This window comes from Salmo salar, chromosome ssa09 (genome assembly GCF_905237065.1).
Source record: "Salmo salar chromosome ssa09, Ssal_v3.1, whole genome shotgun sequence".
NCBI lineage: Eukaryota > Metazoa > Chordata > Actinopteri > Salmoniformes > Salmonidae > Salmo > Salmo salar.
Window position 1 is genome coordinate 153132285 of NC_059450.1, and position 13576 is coordinate 153145860.

The following is a 13576-nucleotide window of genomic DNA, read 5'->3' on the forward strand; positions in this document are numbered from 1 at the left end:
CCAAGAGCTATGCTAGCACCTAGCTGAGTGATGCAGATCACCCATTCTATTACCAAGAGCTATGCTAGCACCTAGCTGAGTGATGCAGATCACCCATTCTATTACCCCGAGCTATGCTAGCACCTAGCTGAGTGATGCAGATCACCCATTCTATTACCAAGAGCTATGCTAGCACCTAGCTGAGTGATGCAGATCACCCATTCTATTACCAAGAGCTATGCTAGCACCTAGCTGAGTGATGCAGATCACCCATTCTATTACCAAGAGCTATGCTAGCACCTAGCTGAGTGATGCAGATCACCCATTCTATTACCCCGAGCTATGCTAGCACCTAGCTGAGTGATGCAGATCACCCATTCTATTACCCCGAGCTATGCTAGCACCTAGCTGAGTGATGCAGATCACCCATTCTATTACCCCGAGCTATGCTAGCACCTAGCTGAGTGATGCAGGGAAGCTTGAAATGAGAGAAAAGGTATTATACCCTGTGCTCTAATCCCACCTGCAGACGCACGCACGCACGCACGCACGCACGCACGCACGCACGCACGCACGCACACACACACACACACACACACACACACACACACACACACACACACACACACACACACACACACTCTTCCAAGGCCCTCGATCTCAATGTGAACTCAGGGGAAGGGACTCACACATTCATCAAGCTGCCTTGTTAAATATCATAGACATACTGTGTAACTGGAGCTCATCTCATAGAGAGGGTTCTCAACAAAGATAATGGCCCTTTTTAGAACTACTACCATTTCCCGCTCATAACAGTGAGTGCATTTAAATTGAAAAAAAAAAAGATCTATATTTATTCAGTCTCTTTGATCTGTATGTAATTGGAAATGTACGTTGAGATATCTCTGTCTTTGAAAATGTGTGCTGCTGTATATACCCTAGATAAAATGTATAGTTGTTGCTCTTCTAGATTTTGACTGTGGTCTGTGTTTGTCTTGTGTCCTTACAGAGATCTGGGGGAGGTCTGGCCCTCCCTCTATGTGCCTTCCAGGGCACCGTCTCCCTGCAATCCCCCACAGGGAAGACCCTCTCCCTCTCCACCTACGAGGTCAGCAGCGATGGCCTCACCATCTCCCCCCACGCCACCAAGAAGGTGGAGGTCTACCGCTCCAAGTCTGTAGGCCACGAGCCCAGTGCAGGCGACCCCAGCTCTGGAGGCACGGCCGGGGGAGTGGGGACGGAGGTGGGAATGCGGGACACCAATGTGAAGATCCACCTAGAGGTGTTGGAGATCTGTGACAACGAGGAGGCCACGGACAGTGTGTCCATCATCTCCAACATCAGCCAGTCGTCCACCCACGCCCGCTCCCCGTCGCTGCGCTATTCTCGGAAGGAGAACCGCTTTGTCTCCTGTGACCTGGGGGAGACAGCCTCCTACTCACTGCTCATCCCCAACAGTGGCAACCCCGAGGCGGACAACATCAACATCAACATCCCTGACACGGTGGAGGCCCACCGGCAGAACAGCCGCAGACAGACACAGGAGACGGGAGGCTACCGCGAGGAGATACAGCTGCTCAACGAAGCCTACAGGAAGCAGGAAGAGGACAGAGAAGACTGATACACACAGGAAGCAGGAAGAGGACAGAGAGAACTGATACACACAGGAAGCAGGAAGTGGACAGAGAAGTCTGAAACACACACAAGAAGCAGGAAGAGACAGAGAAGACTGATACACACAGGAAGACAATGAGCAAACAGAGAATACTGATGAGCACACAAAGGATGCAGACTGGGAAAGTATATCCAAGAGGATTGACCTTTTAACTATATATTTTAAATATGTATTTTGACAAAACATTAGCTGCCACTGCGTAAAACTGCTGGTGCACTTATCCTGTGTCCATTTTGTGCTTTAGAGGTCCATTATGTATAGATGTGATGAGGTGAGGTGGAGAGAAGGTGATGCAGGACTAAAGGGATGAGGTGAGGTAGAGAGAAGGAGATGCAGGACTAAGGGATGAGGTGAGGTAGAGAGAAGGAGATGCAGGACTAAAGGGATGAGGTGATGTGGAGAGAAGTGGATGCAGGACTAAGGGATGAGGTGAGGTAGAGAGAAGGAGATGCAGGACTAAGGGATGAGGTGAGGTAGAGAGAAGGAGATGCAGGACTAAGGGATGAGGTGAGGTAGAGAGAAGGAGATGCAGGACTAAAGGGATGAGGTGAGGTAGAGAGAAGGAGATGCAGGACTAAAGGTTAGCAGCACAATGAAAGAGTGAAGACTGAAAGGGAGAGCAGAGAGAAAGGATGGAGAGAAGATTAACCATGTTAGTATTCATGCCAGGGCCTCCAACATATGGCTGCCAATGAGTATGGCCCTCACCAGTAAATCAACATGGAGACCACCGGCCCCTGTGTCTGAGTCATCCCGCTGTATCTGAGTCATCCCACTGTGTCTGAGTCGTCCCGCTGTGTCTGAGTCGTCCCGCTGTGTCTGAGTCATCCCACTGTGTCTGAGTCGTCCCGCTGTGTCTGAGTCATCCCACTGTGTCTGAGTCATCCCACTGTGTCTGAGTCATCCCACTGTGTGTGAGTCATCCCACTGTGTGTGAGTCATCCCACTGTGTCTAAGTCATCCCACTGTGTGTGAGTCATCCCACTGTGTCTGAGTCATCCTGCTGTGTCTGAGTCATCCCGCTGTGTCTGAGTCATTCCGCTGTATCTGAGTCATTCCGCTGTGTCTGAGTCATCCCACTGTGTCTGAGTCATCCCGCTGTGTCTGAGTCATCCCGCTGTGTCTGAGTCATCCCACTGTGTCTGAGTCATCCCACTGTGTGTGTGTTACATACAGATCAGTGTGTCTGTACTCTTAATGTAATCTGCTGAGAGCCTGGACTCAGAATAGATCATTTACCATAGTGTTCATTTTACTGCTGTGAGACAAAACTATCCTTTTATTTAAATCAGTCTGAAGAGAGAGAAGGCGTGCGAGAGAGAGACAGAGAGAGAGACAGAGAGAGAGAGAGAGACAGAGAGAGAGACAGAGAGAGAGAAGGCGAGAGAGAGAGAGAGAGAGAGAGAAGGCGCGCGCGAGAGAGAGACAGAGAGAGAGACAGAGAGAGAGAGAGAGACAGAGAGAGAGACAGAGAGAGAGAAGGCGAGAGAGAGAGACAGAGAGAGAGAAGGCGCGAGAGAGAGACAGAGACAAAGAGAGAGACAGAGAGAGAGAGAGAGAGAGAAGGCGCGCGCGAGAGAGAGACAGAGAGAGAGAGACAGAGAGAGAGACAGAGAGAGAGAAGGCGAGAGAGAGAGAGAGAGAGAGAGACAGAGAGAGAGACAGAGAGAGAGAAGGCGCGAGAGAGAGAGAGACAGAGACATAGAGAGAGAAGGTGCGAGAGAGAGACAGAGAGAGAGAGAATATACAATGTTTTTTTCTGCCTCATGAACATTCCACTAACAATTTCCCTGAACGACAGTGTGAATATTTTACCACTGATGGAGGCACCAAGTGAATGTGTGTTTTTTTTTCGAGTCACTTAGAGCTGTTCTCCTCTAGCCTCTCAGTTCACTGCCTCTCCAATCATACGGAGTGACCCAGGCCCTTCCGCTATGCTTCGTACATGCTTAAAACTAGACAGTTATAGAATATGTATTGGCGATTCACTACGATTCTAAATATTCACCAGGATGAACTAAAATATGGAGTTATGTCATAGCTATATTCTGTTTAACTGTTTTTGTATGCACACACACACGCACGCACACACACACGCATAAAGCTTGCACGTACGCAAACACACATCAGCAAGGTGCATTACACCCTACCTCCAGGTCACACAGTAATGGATGTATTCTGTTTGATGTTTCATAAAGGATGTGTTTCGTTGTGTGTCGTCTGCGCTGTGTGTCGTTCAGCAGAGAAAAGCTTTGTCACGTGTGACATAATGTTCCGTTCTTCATATGAGTGTGCTCATTACATATTTATACTAGAAAATTGCCTCAAACAACACTGTAAAATGCATTAACATCCAGACTTCTTCAAGGCAACAACAACAAAAGCAAGTTAGAGAAAAGTGGCTTACAGAATAATATGGTTTATGAATCATATGGATTATGAATCAGATGACTTATTCATAATATGCCGTATGAATCATATGGCTTTTGAATCATATAGCTTATGAATCATATGTCTTATGAATCATATGACATTATGAATCATATGGCTTATGAATCATATGGCTTATTCATAAAACGGCTTATGAATCATATGATGTATGAATCATATGGCTTATGAATCATATGACATTATGAATCATATGGCTTATGAATCGTATGGCTTATTCATAATATGGCTTATGAATCATATGACGTATGAATCATCTGGCTTATGAATTATATGACTTATGAATTATATGGTTTATGAATCATATGACTTATGAATCATATGGCTAATGAATCATATGACTTATGAATCATATGACCTATGAATCATATGGCTTATTCATAACATGGCTTATGAATCATATGGCTTATGAATCATAAGACATATGAGTCATAACCAGTGTGTCCCAGTAGATGAGTTGACCTCTGACCTTGTAATGAATAGAGAGCATTCCAGTGTTTTGACAGAGTGTTTAGAATTGACCAACCCTTTCAACACAGCAGTACCACATCTCTTCAGCCAAGCAGAATGGAAATAAACTAAACATTGTCTTATTTATTCATTCATGTGAAAACAAGGTATTGAAAGTTTCTCTGCTTTTCCATTCTATACGCATTTTTAGATGGGTGTTTTTCTTCTTTTTAATTGGAAACCATTGAGGAAGGGTGCATGGCTCACCATTGAGAAGGCTGGCATTGATGTTTGTTTACCTATATGAATTACTTATCTATGCTAATTGAATGACTGACAATCAGTAAAAAAAAATACGAATTCACAGGTTGATTTTAACTTATCTGGAGAACAAATAAATAAAAAACGATCGATAACATAACCAACGGACTAGTTATCACAGTATCAACACACTGCAGTAGGCGTTATTAACTACGGTAACTAAACAGACTCAATAATGCAGTGTCTCTGTGATGTGTGTGGTAAAATGATCCAGCTACTCTTATCAGCGACAACGTTATCGTCCTCCTCTTTCCTCTATTTGAGGGGATTTCAGCTGCTCTGTTTTTGAGTGACCCCCGTCCCCATCTTCTCTCCCGTGTACCAGTCACGCTGCTGTCATGAGCCTGACACGTCCTCTGGGTTCTTAATGCAGCTTTAACCTCCTCACTATTAGCTTTTTGAATATGACCTCTGTGTCCTGGGGAAGGAACTGAAGACTATAGGAAGTGTCCTGGGGTAGGAACTGAAGAGCATAGGAAGTGTCCTGGGGTAGGAACTGCAGAGCATAGGAAGTGTCCTGGGGTAGGAACTGAAGAGCATAGGAAGAGTCCTGGGGTAGGAACTGAGGAGGCTAGGAGGTGTCCTGGGGTAGGAACTGAAGAGGCTAGGAAGTGTCCTGGGGTAGGAACTGAAGAGCAAAGGAAGTGTCCTGGGGTAGGAACTGAGGAGCATAGGAAGTGTCCTGGGGTAGGAACCGAAAATCATAGGAAGTGTCCTGGGGTAGGAACTGAGGACCATAGGAAGTGTCCTGGGGTAGGAACTGAAAATCATAGGAAGTGTCCTGGGGTAGGAACTGAAAATCATAGGAAGTGTCCTGGGGTAGGAACTGAGGAGGCTAGGAAGTGTCCTGGGGTAGGAACTGAGGAGGCTAGGAAGTGTCCTGGGGTAGGAACTGAGGACCATAGGAAGTGTCCTGGGGTAGGATCTGAAGAGGATAGGAAGTGTCCTGGGGTAGGAACTGAAGAACATAGGAAGTGTCCTGGGGTAGGAACTGAGGACCATAGGAAGTGTCCTGTGGTAGGAACTGAAGAACATAGGAAGTGTCCTGGGGTAGGAAGTGAGTGTTGTGGTCCTCTTTAACCAGTAGGTGACACATCCATAATCTGTCCTGAAGCCCCTTCATTTTTTTATTTAAATGTTTATTTAACCCTTATTTTACCAGGTTTAGTTGACTGAGAACACATTCTTAATTTACGGCAATGACCTGGGGAATAGTTACAGGGGAGAGGAAGGGGGGGGTGATTAGGTGGCCATGATGGCATGAGGGATAGATCCTCCTACTAACAAAATCTAATTACACTATTGTTACTCTTGTTACTTGAAGAATAAAATCTGAAATAGTGCCAACCAAATATAAAGTGTTACACCTACTACCACTACCGCATGAGTGTTAAAACATCATGCTTTTCCTCACCTCTGGGTTAAGTAATTCAATATGGGGGGGTCAAAGGTTGTTGGTTGCCAGGTAACACGCCTAAGGAGAGTTAAGGTGTAAGGAAGCACAGATGGGGTGGATAGACGGTGGGGAATTCAATTCATACTAATGCAACTCTCCCCCTCAATCTCTCTAACTCGATTTCTCTGGCCTCCTATCTCGTCACTCTGTCCCCTCCCCCCCTCTTTCTCTCCTCCCTCTCCACTTCTCCCCCCCCCCTCTCTCTCTGACATATTCCCCGTCTCGCACGTTTCAAATAATGGTAAAGTTGAGACTAAAGGGACTAGCAGATAGAGACGTCTGTATATTCCCTGTCACTTCAACGCCAGAGGAAACCTCTGATTAAAACCCAGACACATTGTGAATCTTTCACATCGTCTCCCAGAATCATTTTCACAGACGGAGTACATTTCAGTCAGAACTGATTACTGACGGATCTTAAAAGGTAGAATATCTTGCCTATGCCGTTCGGCCATCGCTCATCCATATATATTTATGTACATATTCTTATTCATATCTTTACACTTGTGTGTATAAGGTAGTTGTTGTGAAATTGTTAGGTTGGATTACTTGTTAGATATTAATGCATGGTTGGAAGTAGAAGCACAAGCATTTCGCTACGCTCGCATTAACATCTGCTAACCATGTGTATGTGACAAATAAAATTTGATTTCATTTCTAGGAAGTGAAACATCCTAACGAGATTGGGGACACACAGAAGGCTGAATCATGGTCAAAAACACAATAATCACCTGTCATTCATTTCAACTGACACTGATATCATTTATTTATTTATTTATTTGATTGAATAGCAGCTTCACGCTTTGACTGTTACGACTTCCGCCGAAGTCGGTTCCTCTCCTTGTTCGTTCGGCGGTCGACGTCACCGGTTTTCTAGCCGCCACCGATCTACGTTTCATTGTCCATTTGTTTTGTCTTTATTGTACACACCTGGTTTATTCCCTATTTAACCCTCTGGTTCCCACATGGTTTTGTTCGTGTTTGTTATTTCTGTGAGCTGGAGTATTTTCCCTGCGTGGAATTCTTTTTGTGGTTTATTTGAGTAAAGTACGTTTTTTTACTCAGTTCTGTGTCCTGCGCCTGACTCCATCCTACCCGCTGCACATTGACACTTGACATTGACGTAATGCAGTCTGAGGTCATTTCTGTTAATTAATTGGCTGGGTGACTGGGTGTAACGCTGGACCATACAGAGTAGGAGTTGAGGACAACCTCCATAGTGATGGACGAGGTGCAGACGGACTGATGGTAAATGGTAAAACATTACAGCAGCAGGAGGAGAGTCACAAACTCCTGTATTATTACTGTGACACCTTCAGGAGGAGACTCCTTCAGGAGGAGAGGTAACAGAAGCCGGAGGGGAGGAAGTAGGAGGTGACAGAAGCCGGAGGAGAGGGATGCAGGAGGAGACAGAAGTAGGAGGTGAGGGAAGCAGGAGGCGACACCTTCAGGAGGTGACAGAAGCAGGAAGAGAGGGATGCAGGAGGAGACAGAAGCAGGAGGAGAGGGAAGCAGGAGGCGACACCTTCAGGAGGTGACAGAAGCAGGAAGAGAGGGAAGCACATTTCAAACAGGCTCTTGGTGAAAATATTATCCATATTTCATGACAGGGCAATCTGCCTTGTTACCTCATATGTCTCACATGCATGACTCTCTCCCTCAATTTTGACCCCTCTTAAAAGCTCTCCCTCTCTTTCTGTATACCGCTCAAGAGGTCCCCCCCTCTCTCTATATATAACTCTCTCCTTCTTTCTCTCTCTTTGCCATGCTTTAGGGCAGTAATTATCTCACTTTCTGCTCTGTAAATAAAATAGCCTCTCACTTCCCTATTATTCAACAGATTTTCAACAAAAGGCTAATGGAAATCTGAACACAGTCCAATTAAAAACTCTGTGTTAGTGGGAGCAGTGGGAGTGTCACGCCCTGACCATAGAGAGCCCTCAGGGTTCTCTATGGTGTTTTAGGTCAGGGCGTGACTAGGGGGGTTTCTAGGTATTATATTTCTATGTTGGTGTGTGTGTATGGTTCCCAATTAGAGGCAGCTGTTAATCGTTACCTCTAATTGGGGATCATACTTAGTGTGTCCTTTTTCTCAGGGATATTGTTTTGGATGAGTGCCTATGTGCGCTACGTATTTCACGATCGTTATATCTTTGTTGTTTTGGGAAGTTTCATTATCATTAAAATGTGGAACTCTACTCACGCTGCGCCTTGGTCCAATTATTCATACGACGGTCGTGACAGGGAGACTGAACATGTTGTAAAGAACATCAGTCTCTTCGGACATGAAGCCCCAGTAATTGTGAACAGCTCCAGATCAATGTATGAAAATATGAGGCATTAAGGCACCTGCAGCTAAGTGATCTTTTGAAAAAGCCATACGATCATGTATTGTGTTCTGCACACCATAGGCATAAAAACAAATCAAATCAAATGTATTTATATAGCCCTTCGTACATCAGCTGATATCTCAAAGTGCTGTACAGAAACCCAGCCTAAAACCCCAAACAGCAAACAATGCATGTGAAAGAAGCACGGTGGCTAGGAAAAACTCCCTAGGAAAAACTCCCTAGAAAGGCCAAAACCTAGGAAGAAACCTAGAGAGGAACCAGGCTATGAGGGGTGGCCAGTCCTCTTCTGGCTGTGCCGGGTGGATATTATAACAGAACATGGTCAAGATGTTAAAATGTTCATAAATGACCAGCATGGTCAAATAATAATAATCATAGTAGTTGTCGAGGGTGCAACAAGCACGTCCGGTGAACAGGTCAGGGTTCCATAGCCGCAGGCAGAACAGTTGAAACTGGAGCAGCAGCACGGCCAGGTGGACTGGGGACAGCAAGGAGTAATCATGCCAGGTAGTCCTGAGGCATGGTCCTAGGGCTCAGGCCCTTCGAGAGAAAGAAAGAAAGAAAGAGAGAAAGAGAGAATTAGAGAGAGCATATTTAAATTCACACAGGACACCGGATAAGACAAGAGAAATACTCCAGATGTAACAGACTGACCCTAGCCCCCCGACACATAAACTACTGCAGCATAAATACTGGAGGCTGAGACAGGAGGGATCAGAAGACACTGTGGCCCCATCCGACAAGGCACTTGTTTAAATAAACATTTATTTTAGTCTTTCGGGTTATTGTTTTGATTTGGCAAAATGATTCAGATGGGGATGATTTATGTATTTTAAAAGTTGCATTTGTTGAAAACTTGATTGTTGACCAGAAAAACATTTTGGGACTATGTTGACAACGCACTAATGTAACAAATAACAAAAGATAGTTTTTAGGTGGAGTTTTCCTTTAAATGTCCTCCATAGGATTTGATGATAGAATCACAGATAGCCCCTGGAGTGGTCAAGGGAGACACTATGAACGTTTCAAACAGAAAAGTACTTTTATTTAATATGCAATAGAACTACACTAAACAAAAATAAATCAACATGTAGCAATTTCAAAGGTTTTACTGAGTTACAGTTTATATAAAGAAATCAATCAATTTAAATAAATTCATTAAGGCCCTAATCTATTGATTTCACAGGACTGGGAATACAGATATACATCTGTTGGTCAGAGATACCTTTAAAAAAAAGAAATAGGGGCGTAGATCAGAAAGCCAGTCAGTATCTGGTGTGACCACCATTTACCATTTGCCTCACACATCTCCTTCGCATTGAGTTGATCAGACTGTTGATTGTGGCCTGTGGAATGTTGTCCCACTCCTCTTAAATGGCTTTAACAAAGTTCCTGGATACATGCTGTTTTACACTTCAATCCAGAGCATCCCAAACATGCTCAATGGGTGACATGTCTGGTGATTATGCAGGCCATGGAAGAACTGGGACATTTTCAGCTTGCAGGAATTGTGTACAGATCCTTGTGACATGGGGCCATGCATTATCATGATGAAACATGAGGTGATGGTGACGGATGAATGGCAGAACAATGGGCCTCGGGATTTCGTCACAGTATCTCTGCATTCAAATTGCCATTGTTAAATTGCAATTGTGTTTGTTGTTCGTAGCTTATGCCTGCCTATACCATAACCCCACCGCCACCATTAGGCACTCTGTTCACAATGTTGACATCCGCAAACTGCTCGCCCACACGACGCCATACACGCTGTCTGCCATCTGACCGGTACAGTTGAAACCGGGATTCATCTGTGAAGAGCACACTTCTCCAGCGGTTACGACGCCAAACTGCAGTCAGGTCAAGACCCTGGTGAACACGACAAGCATGTAGACGAGGTGCACCTGTGTAATAATCATGCTGTTTAATCAGCTTCTTGATATGCCACAGAAATGCTCACTAACTGGGATATAAACAAGTGTGTACACAACATTTAGAGAGAAATAAGCTTTTTGTGCGTATGGAACATTTATGGGATTTTTTATTTCAGCTCATGAAACATGGGACCAACACTTTACATGTTGCGTTGATATTTTTTTGTTCAGTGTCGTAGTATTTCAGTTGTCAGAGTAGATCCTCATCTTCGTAAACGGCTCAGTCACCAGGTCACACGCTGTGGAGTGTTCACTTGGTCCCCTGGTAAGTGTCTTCTTCTGCCATTTACACGGGTCAGTGCAGCAAGTGGCCTTTAAAAGAGAAAGGTCGTTTTGTGTTCTTCTTCTGTGTTCGGCAGGTACAGTAAATTATAAACCTCCTCATTAAGGATTAGCTTCCAGTACTCTTGGCACAAAGTCAGTCTGTTAGAGACTCCACTTTGTGTGTGTGTGTGTGTGTGTGTGTGTGTGTGTGTGTGTGTGTGTGTGTGTGTGTGTGTGTGTGTGTGTGTGTGTGTGTGTGTATTAACTTAGCAGCGTTGGGCCAAAAAAATGAAGGAGAAAAAAGACCAGAGTTAAACTAAACCAGATAAAAAGTAGAAAAGACAATGGACCTGATACACCTGACAGAGCGGGAGAGGATCTATAGAGAACAATGGGAGAAACTCCCCATCCAACCTGACAGAGCTGGAGAGGATCTATAGAGAACAATGGGAGAAACTCCCCATCCAACCTGACAGAGCTGGAGAGGATCTATAGAGAACAATGGGAGAAACTCCCCATCCAACCTGACAGAGATGGAGAGGATCTATAGAGAACAATGGGAGAAACTCCCCATCCAACCTGACAGAGCTGGAGAGGATCTATAAAGAACAATGAGAGAAACTCCCCATCCAACCTGACAGAGCTGGAGAGGATCTATAAAGAACAATGGGAGAAACTCCCCATCCAACCTGACAGAGCTGGAGAGGATCTATAGAGAACAATGGGAGAAACTCCCCATCCAACCTGACAGAGCTGGAGAGGATCTATAGAGAACAATGGGAGAAACTCCCCATCCAACCTGACAGAGCTGGAGAGGATCTATAGAGAACAATGGGAGAAACTCCCCATCCAACCTGACAGAGCTGGAGAGGATCTATAGAGATCAATGAGAGAAACTCCCCATCCAACCTGACAGAGCTGGAGAGGATCTATAGAGAACAATGGGAGAAACTCCCCATCCAACCTGACAGAGCTGGAGAGGATCTATAGAGAACAATGGGAGAAACTCCCCATCCAACCTGACAGAGCGGGAGAGGATCTATAGAGAACAATGGGAGAAACTCCCCATCCAACCTGACAGAGCTGGAGAGGATCTATAGAGAACAATGGGAGAAACTCCCCATCCAACCTGACAGAGCTGGAGAGGATCTATAGAGAACAATGGGAGAAACTCCCCATCCAACCTGACAGAGCTGGAGAGGATCTATAGAGAACAATGGGAGAAACTCCCCATCCAACCTGACAGAGCTGGAGAGGATCTATAGAGAACAATGGGAGAAACTCCCCATCCAACCTGACAGAGCGGGAGAGGATCTATAGAGAACAATGGGAGAAACTCCCCATCCAACCTGACAGAGCTGGAGAGGATCTATAGAGAACAATGGGAGAAACTCCCCATCCAACCTGACAGAGCTGGAGAGGATCTATAGAGAACAATGGGAGAAACTCCCCATCCAACCTGACAGAGCTGGAGAGGATCTATAGAGAACAATGGGAGAAACTCCCCATCCAACCTGACAGAGCTGGAGAGGATCTATAGAGAACAATGGGAGAAACTCCCCATCCAACCTGACAGAGCTGGAGAGGATCTATAGAGAACAATGGGAGAAACTCCCCATCCAACCTGACAGAGCTGGAGAGGATCTATAGAGAACAATGGGAGAAACTCCCCATCCAACCTGACAGAGCTGGAGAGGATCTATAGAGAACAATGGGAGAAACTCCCCATCCAACCTGACAGAGCTGGAGAGGATCTATAGAGAACAATGGGAGAAACTCCCCATCCAACCTGACAGAGCTGGAGAGGATCTAGAAAGAACAATGGGAGAAACTCCCCATCCAACCTGACAGAGCTGGAGAGGATCTATAGAGAACAATGGGAGAAACTCCCCATCCAACCTGACAGAGCTGGAGAGGATCTATAGAGAACAATGGGAGAAACTCCCCATCCAACCTGACAGAGCTGGAGAGGATCTATAGAGAACAATGAGAGAAACTCCCCATCCAACCTGACAGAGCTGGAGAGGATCTATAGAGAACAATGGGAGAAACTCCCCATCCAACCTGACAGAGCTGGAGAGGATCTATAGAGAACAATGGGAGAAACTCCCCATCCAACCTGACAGAGCTGGAGAGGATCTATAGAGAACAATGGGAGAAACTCCCCATCCAACCTGACAGAGCTGGAGAGGATCTATAGAGAACAATGGGAGAAACTCCCCATCCAACCTGACAGAGCTGGAGAGGATCTATAGAGAACAATGGGAGAAACTCCCCATCCAACCTGACAGAGCTGGAGAGGATCTATAGAGAACAATGGGAGAAACTCCCCATCCAACCTGACAGAGCTGGAGAGGATCTATAGAGAACAATGGGAGAAACTCCCCATCCAACCTGACAGAGCTGGAGAGGATCTATAGAGAACAATGGGAGAAACTCCCCATCCAACCTGACAGAGATGGAGAGGATCTATAGAGAACAATGGGAGAAACTCCCCATCCAACCTGACAGAGCTGGAGAGGATCTATAGAGAACAATGGGAGAAACTCCCCATCCAACCTGACAGAGCTGGTGAGGTTTAGCAGAGAAATACAGGTGTGCCAAGCGTGTACCCTCATACCAAAGCAGACTCGAGGCTGTAATCGCTGCCAAAGGTGCTTCAACAAAGTACTGAGTAAAGGGTCCGAATACTTACATAAAT

The 13576-nt window shown here is 45.4% G+C and overlaps 1 protein-coding gene and 1 pseudogene across 1 annotated transcript in view; both read left to right on the forward strand.

Moving 5' to 3' along the window:
* LOC106613303 (probable G-protein coupled receptor 149) overlaps nt 1-3043 on the forward strand; it is a 28776-nt gene extending 25733 nt beyond the window's left edge. The window contains exon 4 of the mRNA XM_014215392.2: nt 989-3043. Within this exon, the coding sequence (XP_014070867.2) occupies nt 989-1600 (612 nt within the window). The 3' untranslated portion in view covers nt 1601-3043. The remainder of the gene's footprint in view (nt 1-988) is intronic.
* A 4508-nt stretch (nt 3044-7551) lies between these two features.
* The window catches only part of LOC123724105 (ATP-dependent DNA/RNA helicase DHX36-like), a 29850-nt pseudogene continuing 23825 nt past the window's right edge, over nt 7552-13576 (forward strand).